Source organism: Hemitrygon akajei, chromosome 5 (assembly GCF_048418815.1).
Source record: "Hemitrygon akajei chromosome 5, sHemAka1.3, whole genome shotgun sequence".
Lineage (NCBI taxonomy): Eukaryota > Metazoa > Chordata > Chondrichthyes > Myliobatiformes > Dasyatidae > Hemitrygon > Hemitrygon akajei.
The window spans coordinates 4,576,070-4,596,962 of NC_133128.1; the positions used below are offsets into that span (position 1 = coordinate 4,576,070).

The window sequence follows — 20,893 nt, forward strand, 5'->3', positions numbered from 1 at the left end:
CGACTGTATCTACCTGTGACACCACTTTTAATGAAGTATGATTCCCAAATCCCTTTGTTCTACCACACTCCTCAAGGCCCTACCGTTCACTGTGTAGCCCTAAACTGCAACACCACGTCTGTCTGCATTAAATTCCATCTGCACTTACTGAATGATAAAGCTCTATAAAATCCTGGTTAGATCACACTTGCAATACTGTGTTCAGTTCTGGTCACCTCACCGTAGGAAGGATATGGAAGCTTTAGAGAGGGTGCAGAGATTTACCAGGATGCTGCCTGGATTAGAGAGCATGTCTTATGTGGATAGGTTGAGTGAAGGAGGGTGAGGTGTACAGAATGATGAGACAGGGATTAAGTGGATAGCCAGAGAGAGCCTCCCAAGCAGGAAACGGCTAGTATGAGGGCGATGAGGTGTGTTCAACAAGGTTTCTTGACACAAGATGCAGATAAGCTTATAAGAGGAGAGGCAGTACTTGATCTGGTATTGGGAAATGAACCTGGTCAGGTGTCAGGTCTCTCAGTGGGAGAGCATATTGGAGATAGTGATCACAATTCTATCTCCTTTACTATAGCATTGGAGAGGGACAGGAACAGACAAGTTAGGAAAGCGTTTAATTGGAGCAAGGGGAAATAAGAGGCTATCAGACAGGAACTTGGAAGCATAAATTGGGACAGATGTTCCCAGGGAAAAGTACAGAAGAAATGTGGCAAATGTTCAGGGGATATTTGTGTGGAGTTCTGCATAGGTACGTTCCAATGAGACAGGAAAGTTATGGAAGTTATTAAGTACAGGAACCATGGTGTACAAAGGCTGTTGTAAATCTAGTCAAGAAGACAAGAAGAGCTTACAAAAGGTTCAAAAAACTAGGTAATGATAGAGATCTAAAAGATTATAAGGCTAGCAGGAAGAAGCTTAAGAAAGAAATTAGGAGAGCCAGAAGGGGCCATGAGAAGGCATGGGTGGACAGGTTTAAGGAAAACCCCAAGACATTCTATAAGTATGTGAAGAGCAAGAGGATAAGACATGAGAGAATAGGACCTATTAAGTGTGACAGTGGAAAAGTGTGTATGGAACTGGAAGAGATAGCAGAGGTACTTAAAAAATACTTTGCTTCAGTATTCACTACGGAAAAGGATCTTGACGATTGTACAGATGACTTAAAATGGACAGAAAAGCTTGAGCATGTAGACATTAAGAAAGAGAATGTGCTGGAGCTTTTGGAAAGCATCAAGTTGGATAAGTCTCTGGGACTGGATGAGCTGTATCCCGGGCTACTGTGGGAGGCGAGGGAAGAGATTGCTGTGCCTCTGGTGATGATTTTTGCATCATCAGTGGGGATGGGAGAGGTTCCAGATGTTGTTCCTTTATTCAAGAAAGAGAGTAGAGATAGCCCAGGAAATAATAGACCAGTGAGTCTTACTTCAGTGATTGGTTGATGGAAAAGATCCTGAGAGGCAGGATTTATGATCATTTGGAGAGGCATAATATGATTAGGAATAGTCAGCATGGCTTTGTCAAAAGCAGGTCGTGCCTTACGAGCCTGATTGAATTTTTTGAGGAAGTGACACATTGATGAAGGTAGACCAGTAGATGTAGTGTATATGGATTTCAGCAAGGCATTTGATAAGTTACTCCATACAAGGCTCATTGAGAAAGTAAGGAGGCATGAGATCCAAGGGGACATTGCTTTGTGAATCCAGAATTGGCTTGCTCAGAAGGCAAAGAGTGGTTGTAGACGGGTCATATTCTGCATGGAGGTCGGTCACCAGTGGAGTGCCTCAGGGATCTGTTCTGGGACCTTTACTCTTTGTGATTTTTATAAATGACCTGGATGAGGAAGTGGAGGGATGGGTTAATAAATTTGCTGATGACACAAAGGTTGGGGGTGTTGTGGATAGTGTGGAGGGCTGTCAGAGGTTACAGTGGGACAATGATAGGATGCAAAACTGGACTGAGAAGTGGCAGATGGAGTTCAAACCAGGTAAGTGTGAGGTAGTTCAGTTTGGTAGGTCAAATGTGATGGCAGAATATAGTATTGATGGTAAGACTCTTGGCAGTGTGGAGGATCAGAGGGATCTTGGGGTTCAAGTCCATGGGACACTAAGAACTGCTGTGCAGTTTGACTCTATGGTTAAGAAAGCATACGGTGCATTGGCCTTCATCAATCGTGGGATTGAGTTTATGAGCCGAGAGGTAATGTTGCAGCTATATAGGACCCTGGTCAGACCCCACTTGGAGTACTGTGCTCAGTTCTGGTCGCCTCACTACAGGAAGGATGTGGAAACTATAGAAAGGGTGTAGAGGAGATTTACAAGGACATTGCCTGGATTGGGGAGCATGCCTTATGAGAATAGGTTGAGTGAATTTGGCCTTTTTTTCCTTGGAGCGATGGAGGATGAGAGGTGACCTGATAGGGGTGTGGAAGATGATGAGAGGCATTGATCGTGTGGATAGTCAGAGGCTTTTTCCCAGGACTGAAATGGCTAGCATGAGAGGGCACAGGTTTAAGGTGCTTTTAAGTAGGTACAGAGGAGATATCAGGGGTATGTTTTTTATGCAGAGAGTGGTGAGTGTGTGGAATGGGCTGCTGGCAGCGGTGGTGGAGGCAGATACAATAGGGTCTTTTTAGAGATGCCTAGACAGGTACATGGAGTTTAGAAAAATAGAGGGTTATAGGTAACCCTTGGCAATTCTAAGGTGCGGACATGTTCGGCACAGCATTGTGGGCCGAAGGGCCTGTATTGTGCTGTAGGTTTTCTATGTTTCTAACACAAGAGTCTACAGAGTTTCATCGGAGGCACAGCTCTCTCCAGATATCTACAAGAGTCAAAGTCTCAGGAAGACGATGTCCACCCAGACCGTGCCCTCTCTTCGATGCTCTCATCAAGCAGGAGGTACAGCAGCCTGAAGACCCAAGCTTCATCAACACTGCAGTCAGGTTCCAGAACACATTTAACATTACCATAGACTATATTCAGTTTCCTCTCTCACAACTTGAACTGCTGTCATTATGTTTATCTCATTGAATGTTATGTAAAATTTAAATTTGTTATTTTTGTCATGTCTGTAACAGAATATAGAACACTCCAGCACAGTAAGGCCCTTGCAGCCCACGGTGTTATGACAACCTTTTAACGTGCTCTAGGATCAATCTAACCCTTCCCTCCCACATAGGCCTCCATTTTACTAACATCCATGGGCCAATCCAGAATCTCTTAAATGCCCCTAATGTATCTGCCTCTACCACCGCCTCTAGCAGAATGTTCCATGAACCCACCACTCTCTGTGAAAAAAACCTGACATCCCCCTTGACACTTCCCTCCAATCACCTTAAAATTATGATTCCTGGGATTAGCAATTTCCACCCTGGGAAAATGTCTCTGGCTGTCCACACTATCTATATCTCGTATCATCTTGTACACCTCTATTAGGTCATCTCTCATCCTCGTTCACTCCAACAAGAAAAGCCTTAGCTTGCTCAACCCATCTATCCTCATTAGACATGCTCTCTAATCTAGACAACAGCCTGGTAAGTCTCTGCACCCTCTCTAAAGCTTCCACATCATTCCTATAATGAGGCGACCAGAACGGAACACAATACTCCACGTGTGGTCTGACCGGGTTTTATAAAGCTGCAACAGTTGGCCCACATCTTTCCTCTCCATGTATCTGCCCAAATGTCTTTGAAATCAAAGTAAATGTCTTCTCAAAGTATACACTGTATGTCACCATATACTACCCAAGATTCATTTTCCTGACAGCATTCACAGTAAATACAAAGAAACACAACAGAATCAATGAAAAACTGCACAAAACAAAGATAGGCAAACAACTAATGTGCAAAAGACAACAAATTGTGCAAATACAAAGAAACCCACAAAACGTTAAGAAAGTAAATGAATAAATAATATCGTGAACACAAGTTGTGGAGTCCTTGAAAGTGAGCCATATAGGTTGTGGAATCAGTATAGTATTGGGCTGAGTGAAGTTATCCACACTGGTTCAGAGACTGGGTGAGTGAAGTTATCCACACTGGTTCAGGTGTCTGATGGTTCAGAGACTGGCTGAGTGAAGTTATCCACACTGGTTCAGGAGCCTGATGGTTCAGAGACTGGCTGAGTGAAGTTATCCACACTGGTTCAGGAGCCTGATGGTTCAGAGACTGGGTGAGTGAAGTTATCCACACTGGTTCAGGAGCCTGATGGTTCAGAGACTGGGTGAGTGAAGTTATCCACACTGGTTCAGGAGCCTGATGGTTCAGAGACTGGCTGAGTGAAGTTATCCACACTGGTTCAGGAGCCTGATGGTTCAGAGACTGGGTGAGTGAAGTTATCCACACTGGTTCAGGAGCCTGATGGTTCAGAGACTGGCTGAGTGAAGTTATCCACACTGGTTCAGGAGCCTGATGGTTCAGAGACTGGCTGAGTGAAGTTATCCACACTGGTTCAGGAGCCTGATGGTTCAGAGACTGGGTGAGTGAAGTTATCCACACTGGTTCAGGAGCCTGATGGTTCAGAGACTGGGTGAGTGAAGATATCCACACTGGTTCAGGAGCCTGATGGTTCAGAGACTGGGTGAGTGAAGTTATCCACACTGGTTCAGAAGCCTGATGGTTCAGAGACTGGGTGAGTGAAGTTATCCACACTGGTTCAGGGGCCTGATGGTTCAGAGACTGGCTGAGTGAAGTTATCCACACCGGTTCAGGAGCCTGATGGTTCAGAGACTGGGTGAGTGAAGTTATCCACACCAGTTCAGGAGCCTGATGGTTCAGAGACTGGCTGAGTGAAGTTATCCACACTGGTTCAGGGGCCTGATGGTTCAGAGCCTGGGTGAGTGAAGTTATCCACACTGGTTCAGAGACTGGGTGAGTGAAGTTATCCACACTGGTTCAGGAGCCTGATGGTTCAGAGACTGGGTGAGTGAAGTTACCCACACTGGTTCAGGAGCCTGATGGTTCAGAGACTGGCTGAGTGAAGTTATCCGCACTGGTTCAGGGGCCTGATGGTTCAGAGCCTGGGTGAGTGAAGTTATCCACACTGGTTCAGAGACTGGGTGAGTGAAGTTATCCACACTGGTTCAGAGACTGGGTGAGTGAAGTTACCCACACTGGTTCAGGAGCCTGATGGTTCAGAGACTGGCTGAGTGAAGTTATCCACACTGGTTCAGGGGCCTGATGGTTCAGAGACTGGGTGAGTGAAGTTATCCACACTGGTTCAGAGACTGGGTGAGTGAAGTTACCCACACTGGTTCAGGAGCCTGATGGTTCAGAGACTGGCTGAGTGAAGTTATCCACACTGGTTCAGAGACTGGGTGAGTGAAGTTACCCACACTGGTTCAGGAGCCTGATGGTTCAGAGACTGGCTGAGTGAAGTTATCCACACTGGTTCAGGAGCCTGATGGTTCAGAGACTGGGTGAGTGAAGTTATCCACACTGGTTCAGGAGCCTGATGGTTCAGAGACTGGCTGAGTGAAGTTATCCACACTGGTTCAGGAGCCTGATGGTTCAGAGACTGGGTGAGTGAAGTTATCCACACTGGTTCAGGAGCCTGATGGTTCAGAGACTGGGTGAGTGAAGTTATCCACACTGGTTCAGAGACTGGGTGAGTGAAGTTACCCACACTGGTTCAGGAGCCTGATGGTTCAGAGACTGGCTGAGTGAAGTTATCCACACTGGTTCAGGAGCCTGATGGTTCAGAGACTGGGTGAGTGAAGTTATCCACACTGGTTCAGGAGCCTGATGGTTCAGAGACTGGGTGAGTGAAGTTATCCACACTGGTTCAGGAGCCTGATGGTTCAGAGACTGGGTGAGTGACGTTATCCACACTGGTTCAGGAGCCTGATGGTTCAGAGTTGGGTGAGTGAAGTTATCCACACTGGTTCAGAGACTGGGTGAGTGAAGTTATCCACACTGGTACAGGAGTCTGATGGTTCAGAGACTGGGTGAGTGAAGTTATCCACACTGGTTCAGGAGCCTGATGGTTCAGAGACTGGGTGAGTGAAGTTATCCACACTGGTTCAGGGGCCTGATGGTTCAGAGACTGGGTGAGTGAAGTTATCCACACTGGTTCAGGAGCCTGATGGTTCAGAGACTGGCTGAGTGAAGTTATCCACACTGGTTCAGGGGCCTGATGGTTCAGAGACTGGCTGAGTGAAGTTATCCACACTGGTTCAGGAGCCTGATGGTTCAGAGACTGGGTGAGTGAAGTTATCCACACTGGTTCAGGAGCCTGATGGTTCAGGGACTGGGTGAGTGAAGTTATCCACACTGGTTCAGGAGCCTGATGGTTCAGAGACTGGGTGAGTGAAGTTATCCACACTGGTTCAGGAACCTGATGGTTCAGAGACTGGCTGAGTGAAGTTACCCACACTGGTTCAGGAGCCTGATGGTTCACGGACTAGGTGAGTGAAGTTATCCACACTGGTTCAGGAGCCTGATGGTTGAGGTTTACACATTGTAACTGTATCCACCCTCTCCCACTTCCACTGGCAGATCGTCCCACATACCCAGGTTTCTTTTAAATTTTTCCCTTCTCATCTTCAAGCTCTGCCCCCTTGTGCTAAATACTCCGACCCTGGGGAAAAATAAGACCATCTAACCTATCTATGCACACCATGACTTTATAAAACTTGATCAGGTCTCTGCAGGTGGTGGGGTGGGTATACGTCTCTACTTAAGATGGTGTAAGGCGCTCCCTCCCTCCGCTAGCCTGCAGGTCACCCTTGCACAAGGTGTAGCACCTGCTTATCTCCCACATGAAGCCACGGGGCAGGTGGTGGCTGGTTGCGTGAGCAGATGATGCATATCTCAAATCCTGGTTACGTGACCACACACACCAGGCGGACAATCTCTGAGGAGTATTGGTAATGGCTGTGGTTGATCAGCTTGGAAAGACACTGCCCAGAAGGAGGCAATGGCAAACCACTTCTGCAGAGATATTTGCCAAGAACAAGGTGGTGATAAATCATGACCCACAATCGCCCACACCATACACATGGCACATAAGGATGAACCACATCCCTCAAGCCTTCCAGTCTCGGTAACATCCTTGTGAATCCTCTCTACACCCTTTCTCCAGCTTAGTGACAACTGGGCGACCAGAACAGAGCACAATACTCCAGGCATGGTCTCCCCAGCGACGGTGGTGAAGGATACTTCTCCGTCTGCTGAAGGCGCTTCTGACAATCAGCCAGTTGTTTCCTGGTGTGGGCAATGAGTAAAGACCAGCCTTCTGACAGGTACGTCTTCAGCGCCTCCTGCAGGTAGCTTTCCGCCTTCTCTGGCTCCCCCTTCCGCCTGAAACAACAAAACACCAAATGACAGCTTGGCCCCACAGGAACAAATGTCATTTCCAATTCACAAGTGTAAAAGGGAACAAAATAATTGTTACTCTGAATCTGATACAGCACAAAAATACACAGTAAGATAAAGAACAGAATAATAATGGGAGAAAAAAAACACAGAGAAGGAGATGCTACACAGCAGATTCTCAAGATCATTATATTATTTTAGTAATTAAAGTTCAAACTTCAAGGGACATTTATTATCGAAGTATGCATACGTTATACAACCTTGAGATTCGTCGAACAGGCAGCCATGAAACAAAGAAACCGAAAAGAACCCATAAAAACACATCAAACACATCATGTGCAGAAAAAAACCAAATCACGCAATACATCAATGTAAGCAAATATCATTCTGAAGTGACATCCACAGAGAGTTGGTCACCAGATCCTTAGTTCAGTGCAGAGCTGAGCAGCGAGCTGAACTGGCCCACCCCTCGCCTTCGACCCCGACATCCTGACCTTTGCAATCTGGCCCAGCGCCTAAATCATTGTCCTAACATTGGATTTAGTCGCTTTGATACGCTCTGGGGCCTGAACCCCACCACCTCGATTCAGCCTGTACCCAAACTTTCTGATTTGGTCCAGCACTTAAACTGTTGTCCAAACATCAGGAGAGAAAGAGGAGAGGGGAGAGAAGGGGTGGGGAGGAGAGGGGGGGGAGGGGAGAGGGGGGAGGGAGAGGGGGGGAGGGGAGAGGGGGGAGGGGAGAGAGGGGGGAGGGGAGAGAGGGGGGAGGGGAGAGAGGGGGGAGGGGAGGGGGGGAGGGGAGAGGGGGGAGGGGAGAGAGGGGGGAGGGGAGAGAGGGGGGAGGAAGGAGGGGGGGAAGTGGGGGGGGAAGAGTGAGCAGGCGCGGCAAGAGCGACCACTAGTTGTCCCCAGGAGCCTTGTGCTCCCACATATGCTCTGCTTGACATGGTTCCCCAATTGTTGTGGCTTGGGGGCAAGAAGTGGAGGTGGATGTAGTGGAGAGAGAGGAAATGGGGTACCCCTTGTCAACTCCCAGATTCCAACCACCTTCAATGTGAAAATGTACTTCCTCAGATCCCCTCTAAACCTATGCCTTCTATCATTAGGTACCTCTACCATGGGGAAAGATTTCCCACCATTTACCTCATTTCTGCTCCTCACAATTTTGTGTGCTTCTGTTAGAACCCCACTCAGCCTCCTTCACAAACCCAGCTATGCTGGGCAACACACACAAAATACTGGAGGAATTCAGCAGGTCAGGTGGCATTCCCAGTTTCTCCTTAAAACTTTAATACTGCAATGCATAAGACATCCTGGTGAACCTACCCTGAATGATAAAGGCACTTTGAATGATAAAAGCATCCCCCGCAAGCCGTCGTTTACTGTCGTCCAACACTACAGCAAAGGAAGAGCCCCTAGCCCCTTCAACCCATCTGTCCATGCTGAACTGTTATTCTGCCTAGTCCCATCGACCTGTTCCTGGACCATAACCATCCATACCCCTCCCAACCATGTACTCATCCAAATTTCTCTTAAACGTCAAAATCAAACCATATCCACCACTTGCCATCCTCTGGGTGAAGAAACTCCCCGTCATGTTCCCTTAAACATTTCACCTTTTACCCTTAACCCATGACCTCTAACTGTAGTTTCACTCAAACTCAGCGGGAAAAGACTGCTTACATTTACCCTGTCTGTGCCCCTCCGTCAAACCTCCCCTCATTCTCCTATGCTCTGGGGAAAATGTTCACGTACAAGAGGAAACAGATGTTGTCACCACCCCTACAGAATTGTGAACAACTTTACTTTTCTTCAGAAGGATATATCACATCCTTCCTACAGTGTGGCAAACAGAACAGCACACAGTGCTCCAGCCTCGTCTAACCAATGTTTAATAAAGTTATATTAGAACTCCCTGCCCTAAAGTGACAACTATTCATTTGTATATTGAGACAGAGCTCGGAATAGGCCCTTTCAGCCCTCCAAGAGGATCACCAGGGTCGCCCTTCCCCTTCACCATTCATGACATTTACCAGAAACACTGCAGGAGAAGGGCCTGAGGCACTGTTGAGGATCCCTACCACCCATCCCACACTCTCTCTGACCCTCTACTGTCAGGAAGGAGGTGGAGGAGCATCGGGAAGAGGACTGTCAGACTGGGTAACAGCTTCTTCCCTCAGGCTGTGAGACTGATGAATACTCTGCCACCACTGAGGTCTCGTCACTGGGACAGCGAGCTGTATAATTGTTTAATTGTGCTGCACCTTACTACATACATTTTGAATTGCATTTTATTAATTTATTCATGGCAATATTTTGTTTTTTGTGCCGTGTGTGAAATACATTTTGTGGGTGTACCGTGGTCTAGAGGAACATTGTTTTGTTCATTGTATACATGTACAGTCGGATTACAATAAACTTGAACTTGATCTGTGCTGCCATCTTTTGGGCTTGTTGGATCTGTCCTTCAACACCTCCCTGGGGCCCTACTATTCACAATGTATGTCCTATCCTTACCAGACCTCCCAAAATGGTCAGCTCAGAAGTATCACAATTAAGTTCCATCTGCCATCGCTTTGAATCTAGGTCTTACAGCCGGCACTGTAAAGCAACGTGATAACTGCTACCATGCAACCCATGCGGAATAAAATGCAACAGTTACAGAGAACGTTCAGAGCAGGTGGACAGTAATGTGGAAGGGCATAATGAGGTAGATAGGGAAGTCCCGAGTCCAGTTTATTGTACTAGGGATCCATTCAATAGCCTCACATCAGCATTGCTCACCAGGTTAGTAGGCTCTCTGTCTCTCCCTATGGGTAAATAGTTATAACGAGGGGGCATGTCTAAAGTATTTGAGAGACGCCAGAGGCCGCTCTTTAGACGGGGAGTGGTGGGTGTGTGGAATGCCCTACTGTGGTGGTGGGAGAGGCAGATACATTAGCAACATATAAGATAGGCACACGGATGATAAAATAATGGAGGGGTGTGTAAGAGAGAAGGGTGAGAGTAGATTAAAAGGTTGGCACAACATCATGGGCTGAAGGGCCTGTGCTCTACTCATGTTAACAGGAAGGTTTTGAACAAAGTACTTGTGGATTCTGTGCGTTGCTGGCTGCCTGTCTTTTCTCACACACTTTCCTTTCAACCCTCTCCTGCGCTTGCTGTTGAACTCCAATTGAAGCTACGTTGCCATCCATGCACAAGGGGCATGGTGGTTCTTATTAAGGCAGAGGTTGATGGATTCCTGATTGTTCAGGGCATGAAAGCAGGAGACCGGGGCTGAGAGGAAAAATGGATCAGCCCTGACGAAATGGCGGAGCAGACTCAATGGGGCAAATGGCCTAATTCTGCTCCATCATCTGGTTCCCCAGAAGCCTGATCACACGTGTCGATTGTTCCATTATGCATCACATACATACATGTAAAAATCTGCCAAATCCTTCCCCAGCAGCTGAGCGGAGCGGACACGTCCAATGGTTTTATACATCTCCATGGCAGCGTACGAAAGGTCCTGGAAGCACAATAGAGAGGAAGGTGGAATGAGGACCATGAGAAGCCTTGAACTCTGCCCACACCGAATGCAACCTCTGCACCCACAGTACCGATGATTAGGGTCATGCAAACACAACGAAATAGGAGAAAGTTATCTGTGACACCGGCTTGCAAATGGCTGACATAAAGATATAGGAACAGGAGTCGGCCAGTCAGCCTCTCAAGTGCCCTGCCCTGCCCTGCCATTCAATAGGATCCTGTGCCAGTTCCCCGTGAACTCAATGAGTTGTAAATGTTTATTCAAGATTCAAGTTTGTTTAATGTTATTTCCAGTACACAGGTGTAAAGGAGAACAGAATGGATCCAATGAGGCACAACAAACATGTTAAGATAAAGACAGCAATAATAGCAAAAAAACACAATAAATATAAGTGCACAAGATAGCTTAGATTGACGGTCTATCTATAAAGTGACACAGGACACAGGAGTGTCTGTACGTAAGGGGACTGGCAGGATGTCGTGATGGTTGGGGTGTGGAGGAGTGGGTTAGTAGGTGGAGGTGTTGATCAGCCTTACTGCTCAAGGAAATAATTGTTTTTGAGTCTGGTGGTCATAGAACCATAGAACACTACAGCACACTACAGGCCCTTCAGCCCTCCATGTTGTGCCGACCCATATAATCCTTAAAAAAAAGTACTAAACCCACACTACCCCATAACCCTCCATTTTTCTTCCAACCATGTGCCTGTCCAAGAGGCTCTTAAATACCCCTAATGTTTTACCCTTCACCACCATCCCTGGCAAGTCATTCCAGGCACTCACAACCCTCTGTGTAAAAAACTTACCCCTGATGTCTCCCCTAAACTTCCCTCCCTTAATTTTGTTCATATGCCCTCTGATGTTTGCTATTGGTGCCCTGGGAAACAGGTACTGACTATCCACCCTATCAATGCCTCTCATAATCTTGTAGACCTCTATCAAGTCCCCTCTCATCCTTCTGCACTCCAAAGAGAAAAGTCCCAGCTCTGCTAACCTTGCTTCATATGACTTGTTCTCCAGACCAGGCAACATCCTGGTAAATCTCCTCTGCATTCTCTCCATAGCTTCCACATCCTTCCTATAATGAGGTGACCAGAATTGAACACAATACTCTAAGTGCGGTCTCACCTGAGATTTGTAGAGTTGCAACATGACCTCTCTACTCTTGAACTCAATCCCCCTGTTAATGAACCCTAGCAACCCATAGGCCTTCTTAACTACCCTATCAACCTGTGCAGTGACCTTGAGGGATGTATGGATTTGAACCCCAAGGTCCCTTTGTTCATCCACACTCTTAAGTAACTGACCATTAATCCTGTACTCAATCTTCTGGTTTGTCCTTCCAAAATGCATCACCTCACACTTGTCTGGATTGAATTCCATCTGCCATTTTTCTGCCCAACTCTGCAGCCTGTCTATATCCTCTTGTAACCTTCAAGCATCTACAGCTCCATCCACAACTCCTCCAATCTTCGTGTCATCCACAAACTTACTCACCCATCCTTCCGCCTCTACATCCAGGTCATTTATAAAAATCACAAATAGGAGGGGTCCCAGGACAGATCCTTGCAGCACTCCACTAGTCACCGACCTCCAGGCAGAATACTTTCCTTCCACAACTACCCTCTGCATTCTTCCTTTAAGCCAATTTTTTATCCCAACAGCCAAGGTTCCACTTATCCCATGCCTCATGACTTTCTGGATGAGTCTCTCATGAGGGACCTTGTCAAATGCTTTGCTAAAGTCCATGTAGACCACATCCACTGCCCTACCCTCATCAATTTCTTTTGTTACCTCTTCAAAAAACTCAATCAGGCTCGTGAGGCACGATCGTCCCTTCACAAAGCCATGTTGGCTATCCATGAGTAGACTGTACTTCTCCAAATGCTTGTAGATCCCATCCTTAAGAATTCTTTCCAGTAGTTTTCAGACCACTGACGTAAGACTCACCGGTCTATAGTTCCCAGGTGTCTCCCTATCACCTTTTTTTAAACAAGGGAACTACATTTGCCATTCTCCAGTCCTCCGGCACTTCCCCTGCAGCCTGACATGGATGCTACGTAGCCTCCTCCCAGATGAGAGTGGGACAAACAGTCCATGAGCAGGGTGGGTGGGATCCTTCATTAATATTAAATGATCTAGCCTCCAACACCTTTGGGGGCTGAGAATTCCACAGATTCACCTCCCTCAGAGGAGGTTCTATATGCACAGGCCACGTAAAGGCCAGTAGCAACTGAGAACAGAGACGGGGAGGAAAAAACTTGGCAGGAACTGAACCGTGCCCCACAGGCCACATAAAGACCATAAGACAAAGGAGCAGAAGTCGGCCATTTGGCCCATCAAGTCTGCTCCACCATTTCATCATGAGCTGATTCATTCTCTGATTTAGTCCCATTCCCCCACCTTCTCACCATAACCTTTGGTGCTCTGATTACTCAGATACCTATCAATCCATGCCTTAAATACACCCAATGACTTGGCCTCCACTGCCGCTCGTGGCAACAAATTTCATAGATTTACCACCCTCTGGCTAAAAATTTTTTTTTTGCATCTCTGTTCTGAATGGGCGCCCTGCAATCCTCAAGTCATGTCCTCTCGTACTAGACTCCCCCACCATGGGAAACAACTTTGCCACATCCACTCTGTCCATGCCTTTCAACATTCGAAATGTTTCTATGAGGTCCCCCCTCATTCTTCTAAATTCCAAGGAGTACAGTCCAAGAGCGGTCAAACGTTCCTCATATGTTAACCCTCTCATTCCCAGAATCATTCTAGTGAATCTTCTCTGAACCCTCTCCAATGTCAGCACATTCTTTCTTAAATAAGGAGCCCAAAACTGCACACAGTATTCCCAAGTGAGGTGTTACCAGTGCCTTATAGAGCCTCAACATCACATCCCTGCTCCTATACTCTATTCCTTTAAAAATGAATGTCAACATTGTATTCGCCTTCTTCACCACTGACTCAATCTGGAGGTTAAACATAAGGGTATCCTGCACGAGGACTCCCACGTCCCATTGCATCTCAGAACTTCGAATTCTCTCCCCATTTAAATAATAGTCTGCCCGTTTATTTCTTCTACCAAAGTGCATGACCGTACACTTTCTGACATTGTAATTCATTTGCCACTTCTTTGCCCATTCCCCCAATCTATGCAAGTCTCTCTGCAGACTCTCTGTTTCCTCAGCACTACCGGCCCCTCCACCTATCTTTGATTCATCAGCAAACTTAGCCACAAAGCCATCAATTCCATAATCCAAATCGTTGATATACAATGTTAAAAGAAGTGGCCCCAACACAGACCCCTGTGGAACACCACTGGTAACTGGCAGCCAACCAGAATGACCTTCCAAAGGCCAGTAGCAGCTGAGAACATCAGGGACAGGGCGAGGAAAAGTCCTGGCAGGAACTGAACCGTGCCCCACAGCTGACTGGGCCACCAGCCCAACACCACTGTAGATCAGGCCCAGAGACTACTTGTGAGTTCCTCCAGCATTCTGTGTGCGTAAGCTACTAACCAGTGCGTCTTTGGACTGTGGGAGGAAACTGGTGAGTTCCTCCAGCATTCTGTGTGCGTAACCTACTAACCAGTGTGTCTTTGGACTGTGGGAGGAAACTGCTGAGTTCCTCCAGCATTCTGTGTGCGTAACCTACTAACCAGTGCGTCTTTGGACTGTGGGAGGAAACTGCTGAGTTCCTCCAGCATTCTGTGTGCGTAACCTACTAACCAGTGCATCTTTGGACTGTGGGAGGAAACTGGTGAGTTCCTCCAGCATTCTGTGTGCGTAACCTACTAACCAGTGCGTCTTTGGACTGTGGGAGGAAACTGGTGAGTTCCTCCAGCATTCTGTGTGCGTAACCTACTAACCAGTGCGTCTTTGGACTGTGGGAGGAAACTGGTGAGTTCCTCCAGCATTCTGTGTGCGTAACCTACTAACCAGTGCGTCTTTGGACTGTGGGAGGAAACTGGTGCCTAAACTCCTTACTGATGACGTTGGAAATGAATGCCAATGCCCCAAGCTGTAGTAGAGTTGCACTGATCACTACGCTACCATGGTGCCTCAAACCACAATACTAAATCAGATTATCCATCCACTTACTTCATTGCTGACTTTGCTGTGTACAAATTGATCTGACCCTCACTTCCTTCCAACAACCACTACAGTTCACCTACTTCACTGCTAAGGAAGACTTAGCAAGGGGAAATGTACTTCTCCGACGATTACTCCTCTCTTCACTCCACTGACGCTGTGGGTCGGCTCTGGGCTCCGAGTCCGAGGACTCACTTTCCTTCCAAATGCTATTTGCTTATTTTTATTGCACACACAATTTGTTTTTTTCCCTCTCTCTCTGCACATTGGGGGTTTGTAGGTCTTTTTTACATATGGGTTCTTTTGGGTTTCTTGTTTTGTGGCTGCCTGTAGGGAGACAAATCTCAAGGTTGTATAATGTACACATACTTTGATAATAAATGTACTTTGGACTTTGAATATCCTGTATCTCCTGAACTTGCTGGAGCTTAGAAGATTGAGTTGGGGTAAAGGGGTGGGATCTCATTTGAAGCCTACCAAACATTAAAAGGTCTAGCTAGAGTGGATGTGGAGAGGATGTTTCCTATAGTGGGGAGTCTAGGACCAGAGGGCACAGATAGAGTGGATGTGGAGAGGATGTTTCCTATAGTGGGGAGTCTAGGACCAGAGGGCACAGATAGAGTGGATGTGGAGAGGATGTTTCCTATAGTGGGGAGTCTAGGACCAGAGGGCACAGATAGAGTGGATGTGGAGAGGATGTTTCCAATAGTGGGGGAGTCTAGGACCAGAGGGCACAGCCTCAGAATAGAAGTACGGCCACTTTGAACAGAAATGAGGGGGAATTTCTTTAGCCAGCAGGAGTGCAACAACCTTGCATTCAACATCAGTAAGACCAAGGAACTGATTGTGGACTTCACAAAGGGAAATTCGAGGGAACACACACCAGTCCTCATCAAAGAGTCAGCGGTGGAAAGGGAGAGAAATTTCAAGTTCCTGGGTGTCAACATCTCTGAGGATCTATTCTGGGCCCAACATGTTGATGCAAATACAAAAACGGTATTACAGCAACTATATTTCATTAGGAATTTCATGAGAATTGGTATGTCATGAAAGACACACACAAATTTCTACTATCTGATTCATCAGCATCTGGTGTGGAGGGGCCACTGCACAGGATCAGAAAAAGCTGCAGACAGTTATAAACTCAGCCAGCCCCATCGTGGGCTCGAGCTCAAAGGACGTCTTCAAAAGGCAAGAGAATGGGGTTGGGAGAGATAATAACAGCCATGAAGGGAACAGACTCGATGGGCCAAATGGCCTAGTTCAGCTTCTATGTCTTACAGACAGTTTGTTCTTTTATCTTTGGTCTGTCATTGAAAACAGTGATATACTGGGAACAGCAGGATATTTTCGGTATTTACTCAATGGGAGCCTAAGCTGCTAACATGCACCTCATTGAGATCACAAGCAGGGACTGACCCGCCCAGGAAGCCCACCCACCATCGGGGTAGCCCATCTCTCCCAAACATGAAGGCCCTCCCCCCAACTCAAGGCTCAGGAGTCTCACCCTTCCATCTGCAAGAACCACAACTCAAAGATCCTCTCCCTCCCCAATCTGGTGGCACAAGGATAATCACCACCCAGTTCCGACCCCACCACCCAAAGAAGCCCACTCCCTCCCCAATCTGGTGGTCCAGGATCATCTCCCCTAAACACACGTCCACTCTCCCCGTCACCTGTGGACCCCCTCCCTGTGTCCCAGGGTCTGAGAGACCCTCCCCCACCAGCCCAATACACCCAGTGCAAGTCCAGATTTACCAAGTAATGTTTCTCAAAGGCCTCCACAGATGACAGTGCCTCGTTGAGGGTCTTGTAGGGACTCTGGGGGCTGTTGGCTGAAAGAGGACAGAGATTTGTGTTTAGGGCTGGTTAGAGTGGTGAAGGACAGCTGTCTAGTTGTATGCTGAAATCACCCGTCAATGCTGCTCGCCTTGAAAATCACGGCTAACGTGATTGTGAAAATCCAACATGAGACATTAGACCAGAATTAGGCTATTCAGCCCATTGGGTCTGCTCTGCCATTCCAGAATGGCTGATGGATTATCCCTCTCAATCCCATTCTCCTGCCTTCTCCTCGTAACCTTTGACACCCTATTTAGTCAAAAACCTAGCAACCTCCACTCTAAACATACCCAATGATCTGTCCTCTACCGGTGTCTGTGGCAATGAATTCCACAGATTCACCAACCCCTGGCTAAAGAGATTCTTCCTCATCTCTGTTCTGAAGGGATATCTCTCTATTCCGAGGCTGTACCCTCTGGTGCTAGACTCCGCCACCATTGGCCACAAAGTTTCGACCCAAACCATCGACAATTCCTTCCCCACCTTGCCACAGATGCTGCTGTGTCCTGCATCTGCAGTCTCTTGTGCCTGATTCTGACACAGAACAGTACAGGCACTTTGGCCCACTGTGGATTAACAACCTTTGAACCTACTCTAAGATCAATCTAACCCTTCCCTCTCACATGGCCCTCCATTTTTATATCGTCCATCTGCATATTTTGACAGGAGAGGACTTCATCAGTACTCAGTGCGAACTGTTCATTTCCCTCCATAGATATTGCTTGACCCACTAGTTCCTCCAGCATTTTGTGTTTGCTTCTCATGAGCTAAACATCAGCAGGTAGAAGCCAAGCCTGTCCAACATGCCTCATATCCAGGACAGCATTACTGATATCCCAGATTTGGTCATTTACCCCAGATGCTGTGATGGTGGCTCTAATTCAAATTTCTTTGGGTCTTTGGTCTAGACAATAGTTTGTCCAGCAGGAGACTGATGTGTGAAAACACACTATGTCTGATTGTGGGATGTACAAAGCAGGCAAGGTTGAAGGGGGTTACACTACCCTGTGGCTCCGAGGGAAGGTGTTTCAGTACGGGATATAGCTTGGCTACGTTCAGCCGGATACCCAGAGGTACAACTTGAATAAAGGATCAAAAACATTCTGATACCATGACAAATCATAAACATGAGAAATTCTGCAGACACAGGAATTCCGAGCAACACACAAAATGTTGGAGGAACTCAGCAGGTCAGGCAGCATCTGTAGAAGTTAATAAACAGTCAACGTTTCGGGCTGAGACACTACTCCGGTGCTGGAATGGAAGTGGGAAGATGCCAGAATATAAAGGTGGGGAGAGGGGAAGGAGGATGGCTGGAAGGTGATAGGTGAAGCCAGGTGGGTGGGAAAGGTAAAGGGCTGGAGACAGAAGAATGGACTGCAGAGAAAAGGAAAGGAGGGGGGAACTCAGGGGGGTGGGGGGGGGCTGGTGATGGCAGGCGAGAAGAGGTAACACTCTGGAGGTGCTGGAAACTTAGAGCAACACACACAAAATGCTGGCCACCCATTTTAATTCCACTTCCCATTCTGACATGTCGGTTCACGGCCTCCTCTGCTGCCATGATAAAGCCATATTCAGACTGGAGAACAAGAACCTCTTACTCCGACTGAACGGCATGAACATCGATTTCTCCAACTTCTGGTAATTTCTCCCCCTCCCCCTTCTCTCTTTTCCTCTCCTCACCTACACCCGGCATCAGGAAGGAGGTACAGGAGCCTCAGGACTCTCACCAGCAGGTTGACGAACAGTCATTACCCCTCAACCAGCAGCTTCTGAACCAGAGGGGGTAACGTCACTTGCCCCATCACTGAGCTGTTCACACAACCGATGGACTCACCATCTCCTGTTCTTGATATTTATTTACTATTATTAGTTCTTTCTTTTTGGTACTTGAAGATTTTTGTCTTTTGCATGCTGGTTGAATGCCTATTATGGTCATTATTCTATTACGGATTTATTGAGTATGGCCGCGAGAAAATGAATCTCAGTGCTGGGTGTGGGTACGTGCACAAGCCTGAGATTCATTTTCTTGTGGCCATTCTCAACAAAGACAATAAATTCACTTTGACCTCCTTCCCTTTCTCCCATGGTCCACTCCCCTCTCCTATCAGATTCTTCCTTCTTCAGCCCTCTACCTTTCCCTATCACCCCCCCCCCCCCCCAGATTCTTACTTCCTCCCCCTGCCCCACACACCCACTTTCCCTCTCACCTGGTCTCACCCACCACCTGTCAGCTTGTTCTCCTTCCCCACCTTTGTATTCCAGCTTCCAGCTTCTGTCCCTTTTCTCTTTCCAGTCTGTAACATTGACTGTTTATTCTCCTCCACAGATGCTGCCTGACCTGCTGAGTTCCTCCAGCATTTTCTGTGTTGCTTGGATTTCCAGTATCTGCAGAATCTCTCGTGTTTATGATTTGTCATGGTATCAGGACGTTGTTGAACTTTTAGTCAAGTTCTGCCTCTTTGTGCTGCTCAGGTACCAGAGCACTGTTTTCCCCTGGACGTCACAGGCCGTTTCCCCTGGACGTCACAGGCCGTTTCCCCTGGACACCACAGGCCGTTTCCCCTGGACACCACAGGCCGTTTCCCCTGGACGTCACAGGCCGTTTCCCCTGGACACCACAGGCCATTTCCCCTGGACACCACAGGCCGCTTCCCCTGGACACCACAGGCCGCTTCCCTTGGACACCACAGGCCGTGTCCCCTGGACGCCACAGGCCATTTCCCCTGGACACCACAGGCCGTTTGACTGTTTTCCTCTGGACACCACAGGCCGTGTCCCCTGGACGCCACAGGCCGTTTCCCCTGGACGCCACACGCCGTTTCCCCTGGACACCACAGGCCGTTTCCCCTGGACACCACAGGCCGTTTCCCCTGGACACCACAGGCCGTTACCCCTGGACACCACAGGCCGTTTCCCCTGGACGTCACAGGCCGTTTGACTGTTTTCCTCTGGACGCCACAGGCCGTTTGACTGTTTTCCCCTGGACACCACAGGCCGTTTCCCCTGGACACCACAGGCCGTTTGACTGTTTTCCTCTGGACGTCACAGGCCGCTTCCCCTGGACACCACAGGCCGTTACCCCTGGACACCACAGGCCGTTTCCCCTGGACACCACAGGCCGTTTGACTGTTTTCCTCTGGACGCCACAGGCCGTTTGACTGTTTTCCCCTGGACACCACAGGCCGTTTCCCCTGGACACCACAGGCCGCTTCCCCTGGACACCACAGGCCGTGTCCCCTGGACGCCACAGGCCGTTTCCCCTGGACACCACAGGCCGTTTGACTGTTTTCCTCTGGACATCACAGGCCACTTCCCCTGGACACCACAGGCCGCTTCCCCTGGACACCACAGGCCGTTTGACTGTTTTCCTCTGGACGTCACAGGCCGCTTCCCCTGGACACCACAGGCCATTTCCCCTGGACACCACAGGCCGCTTCCCCTGGACACCACAGGCCGCTTCCCTTGGACACCACAGGCCGTGTCCCCTGGACGCCACAGGCCGTTTCCCCTGGACACCACAGGCCGTTTGACTGTTTTCCTCTGGACACCACAGGCCGTGTCCCCTGGACGCCACAGGCCGTTTCCCCTGGACGCCACAGGCCATTTCCCCTGGACACCACAGGCCGTTTCCCCTGGACGCCACAGGCCGTTTCCCCTGGACACCACAGGCCGCTTCCCCTGGACACCACAGGCCGTTTGACTGTTTTCCTCTGGACACCACAGGCCGTTTCCCCTGGACACCACAGGCCGTTTCCCCTGGACACCACAGGCCGCTTCCCCTGGACACCACAGGCTGATTGACTGCACACATTTGGGGTGGGAGCAGGGGAGACAGGGGTGAGACCAGAGGGAGAGCAGAGAGAAGGAAATAGATCGAGGGAGGGGAGAATTGAGAGTCCAGGGATAGCAGTGCTGAGAAGATCAAGATCCCAGTTACCTGTTTCAGCTCTCTCTGCTCCCAGTCCTGCCAACACATCCACCGTTCTGTTCAGGTCTTCAGAGTTCGGTCCTTCCTCACTGATGAGTCCACACAGGTAACCGAGCGACTTCAGCTGAATTGAGAGAGAGAATTAACGTAGGGGGGTATCAGTAAAATCCACATTCCACAAAAACAG

The 20,893-nt window shown here is 48.3% G+C and overlaps 1 protein-coding gene across 2 annotated transcripts in view; it reads right to left on the reverse strand.

Annotated features, from left to right (window-relative positions):
* Window positions 1-20,893, reverse strand: part of trappc10 (trafficking protein particle complex subunit 10) — a 153,215-nt gene that overhangs the window by 85,601 nt on the left and 46,721 nt on the right. For both annotated transcript variants that reach the window (XM_073044757.1, XM_073044756.1), the window contains exons 9-12: window positions 20,716-20,830; window positions 16,692-16,768; window positions 10,731-10,822; window positions 7,154-7,294 (exon numbers count right to left, since the gene is read on the reverse strand). In XM_073044757.1, coding sequence (XP_072900858.1) covers window positions 7,154-7,294; window positions 10,731-10,822; window positions 16,692-16,768; window positions 20,716-20,830 — 425 coding nt within the window. The remainder of the gene's footprint in view (window positions 1-7,153; window positions 7,295-10,730; window positions 10,823-16,691; window positions 16,769-20,715; window positions 20,831-20,893) is intronic.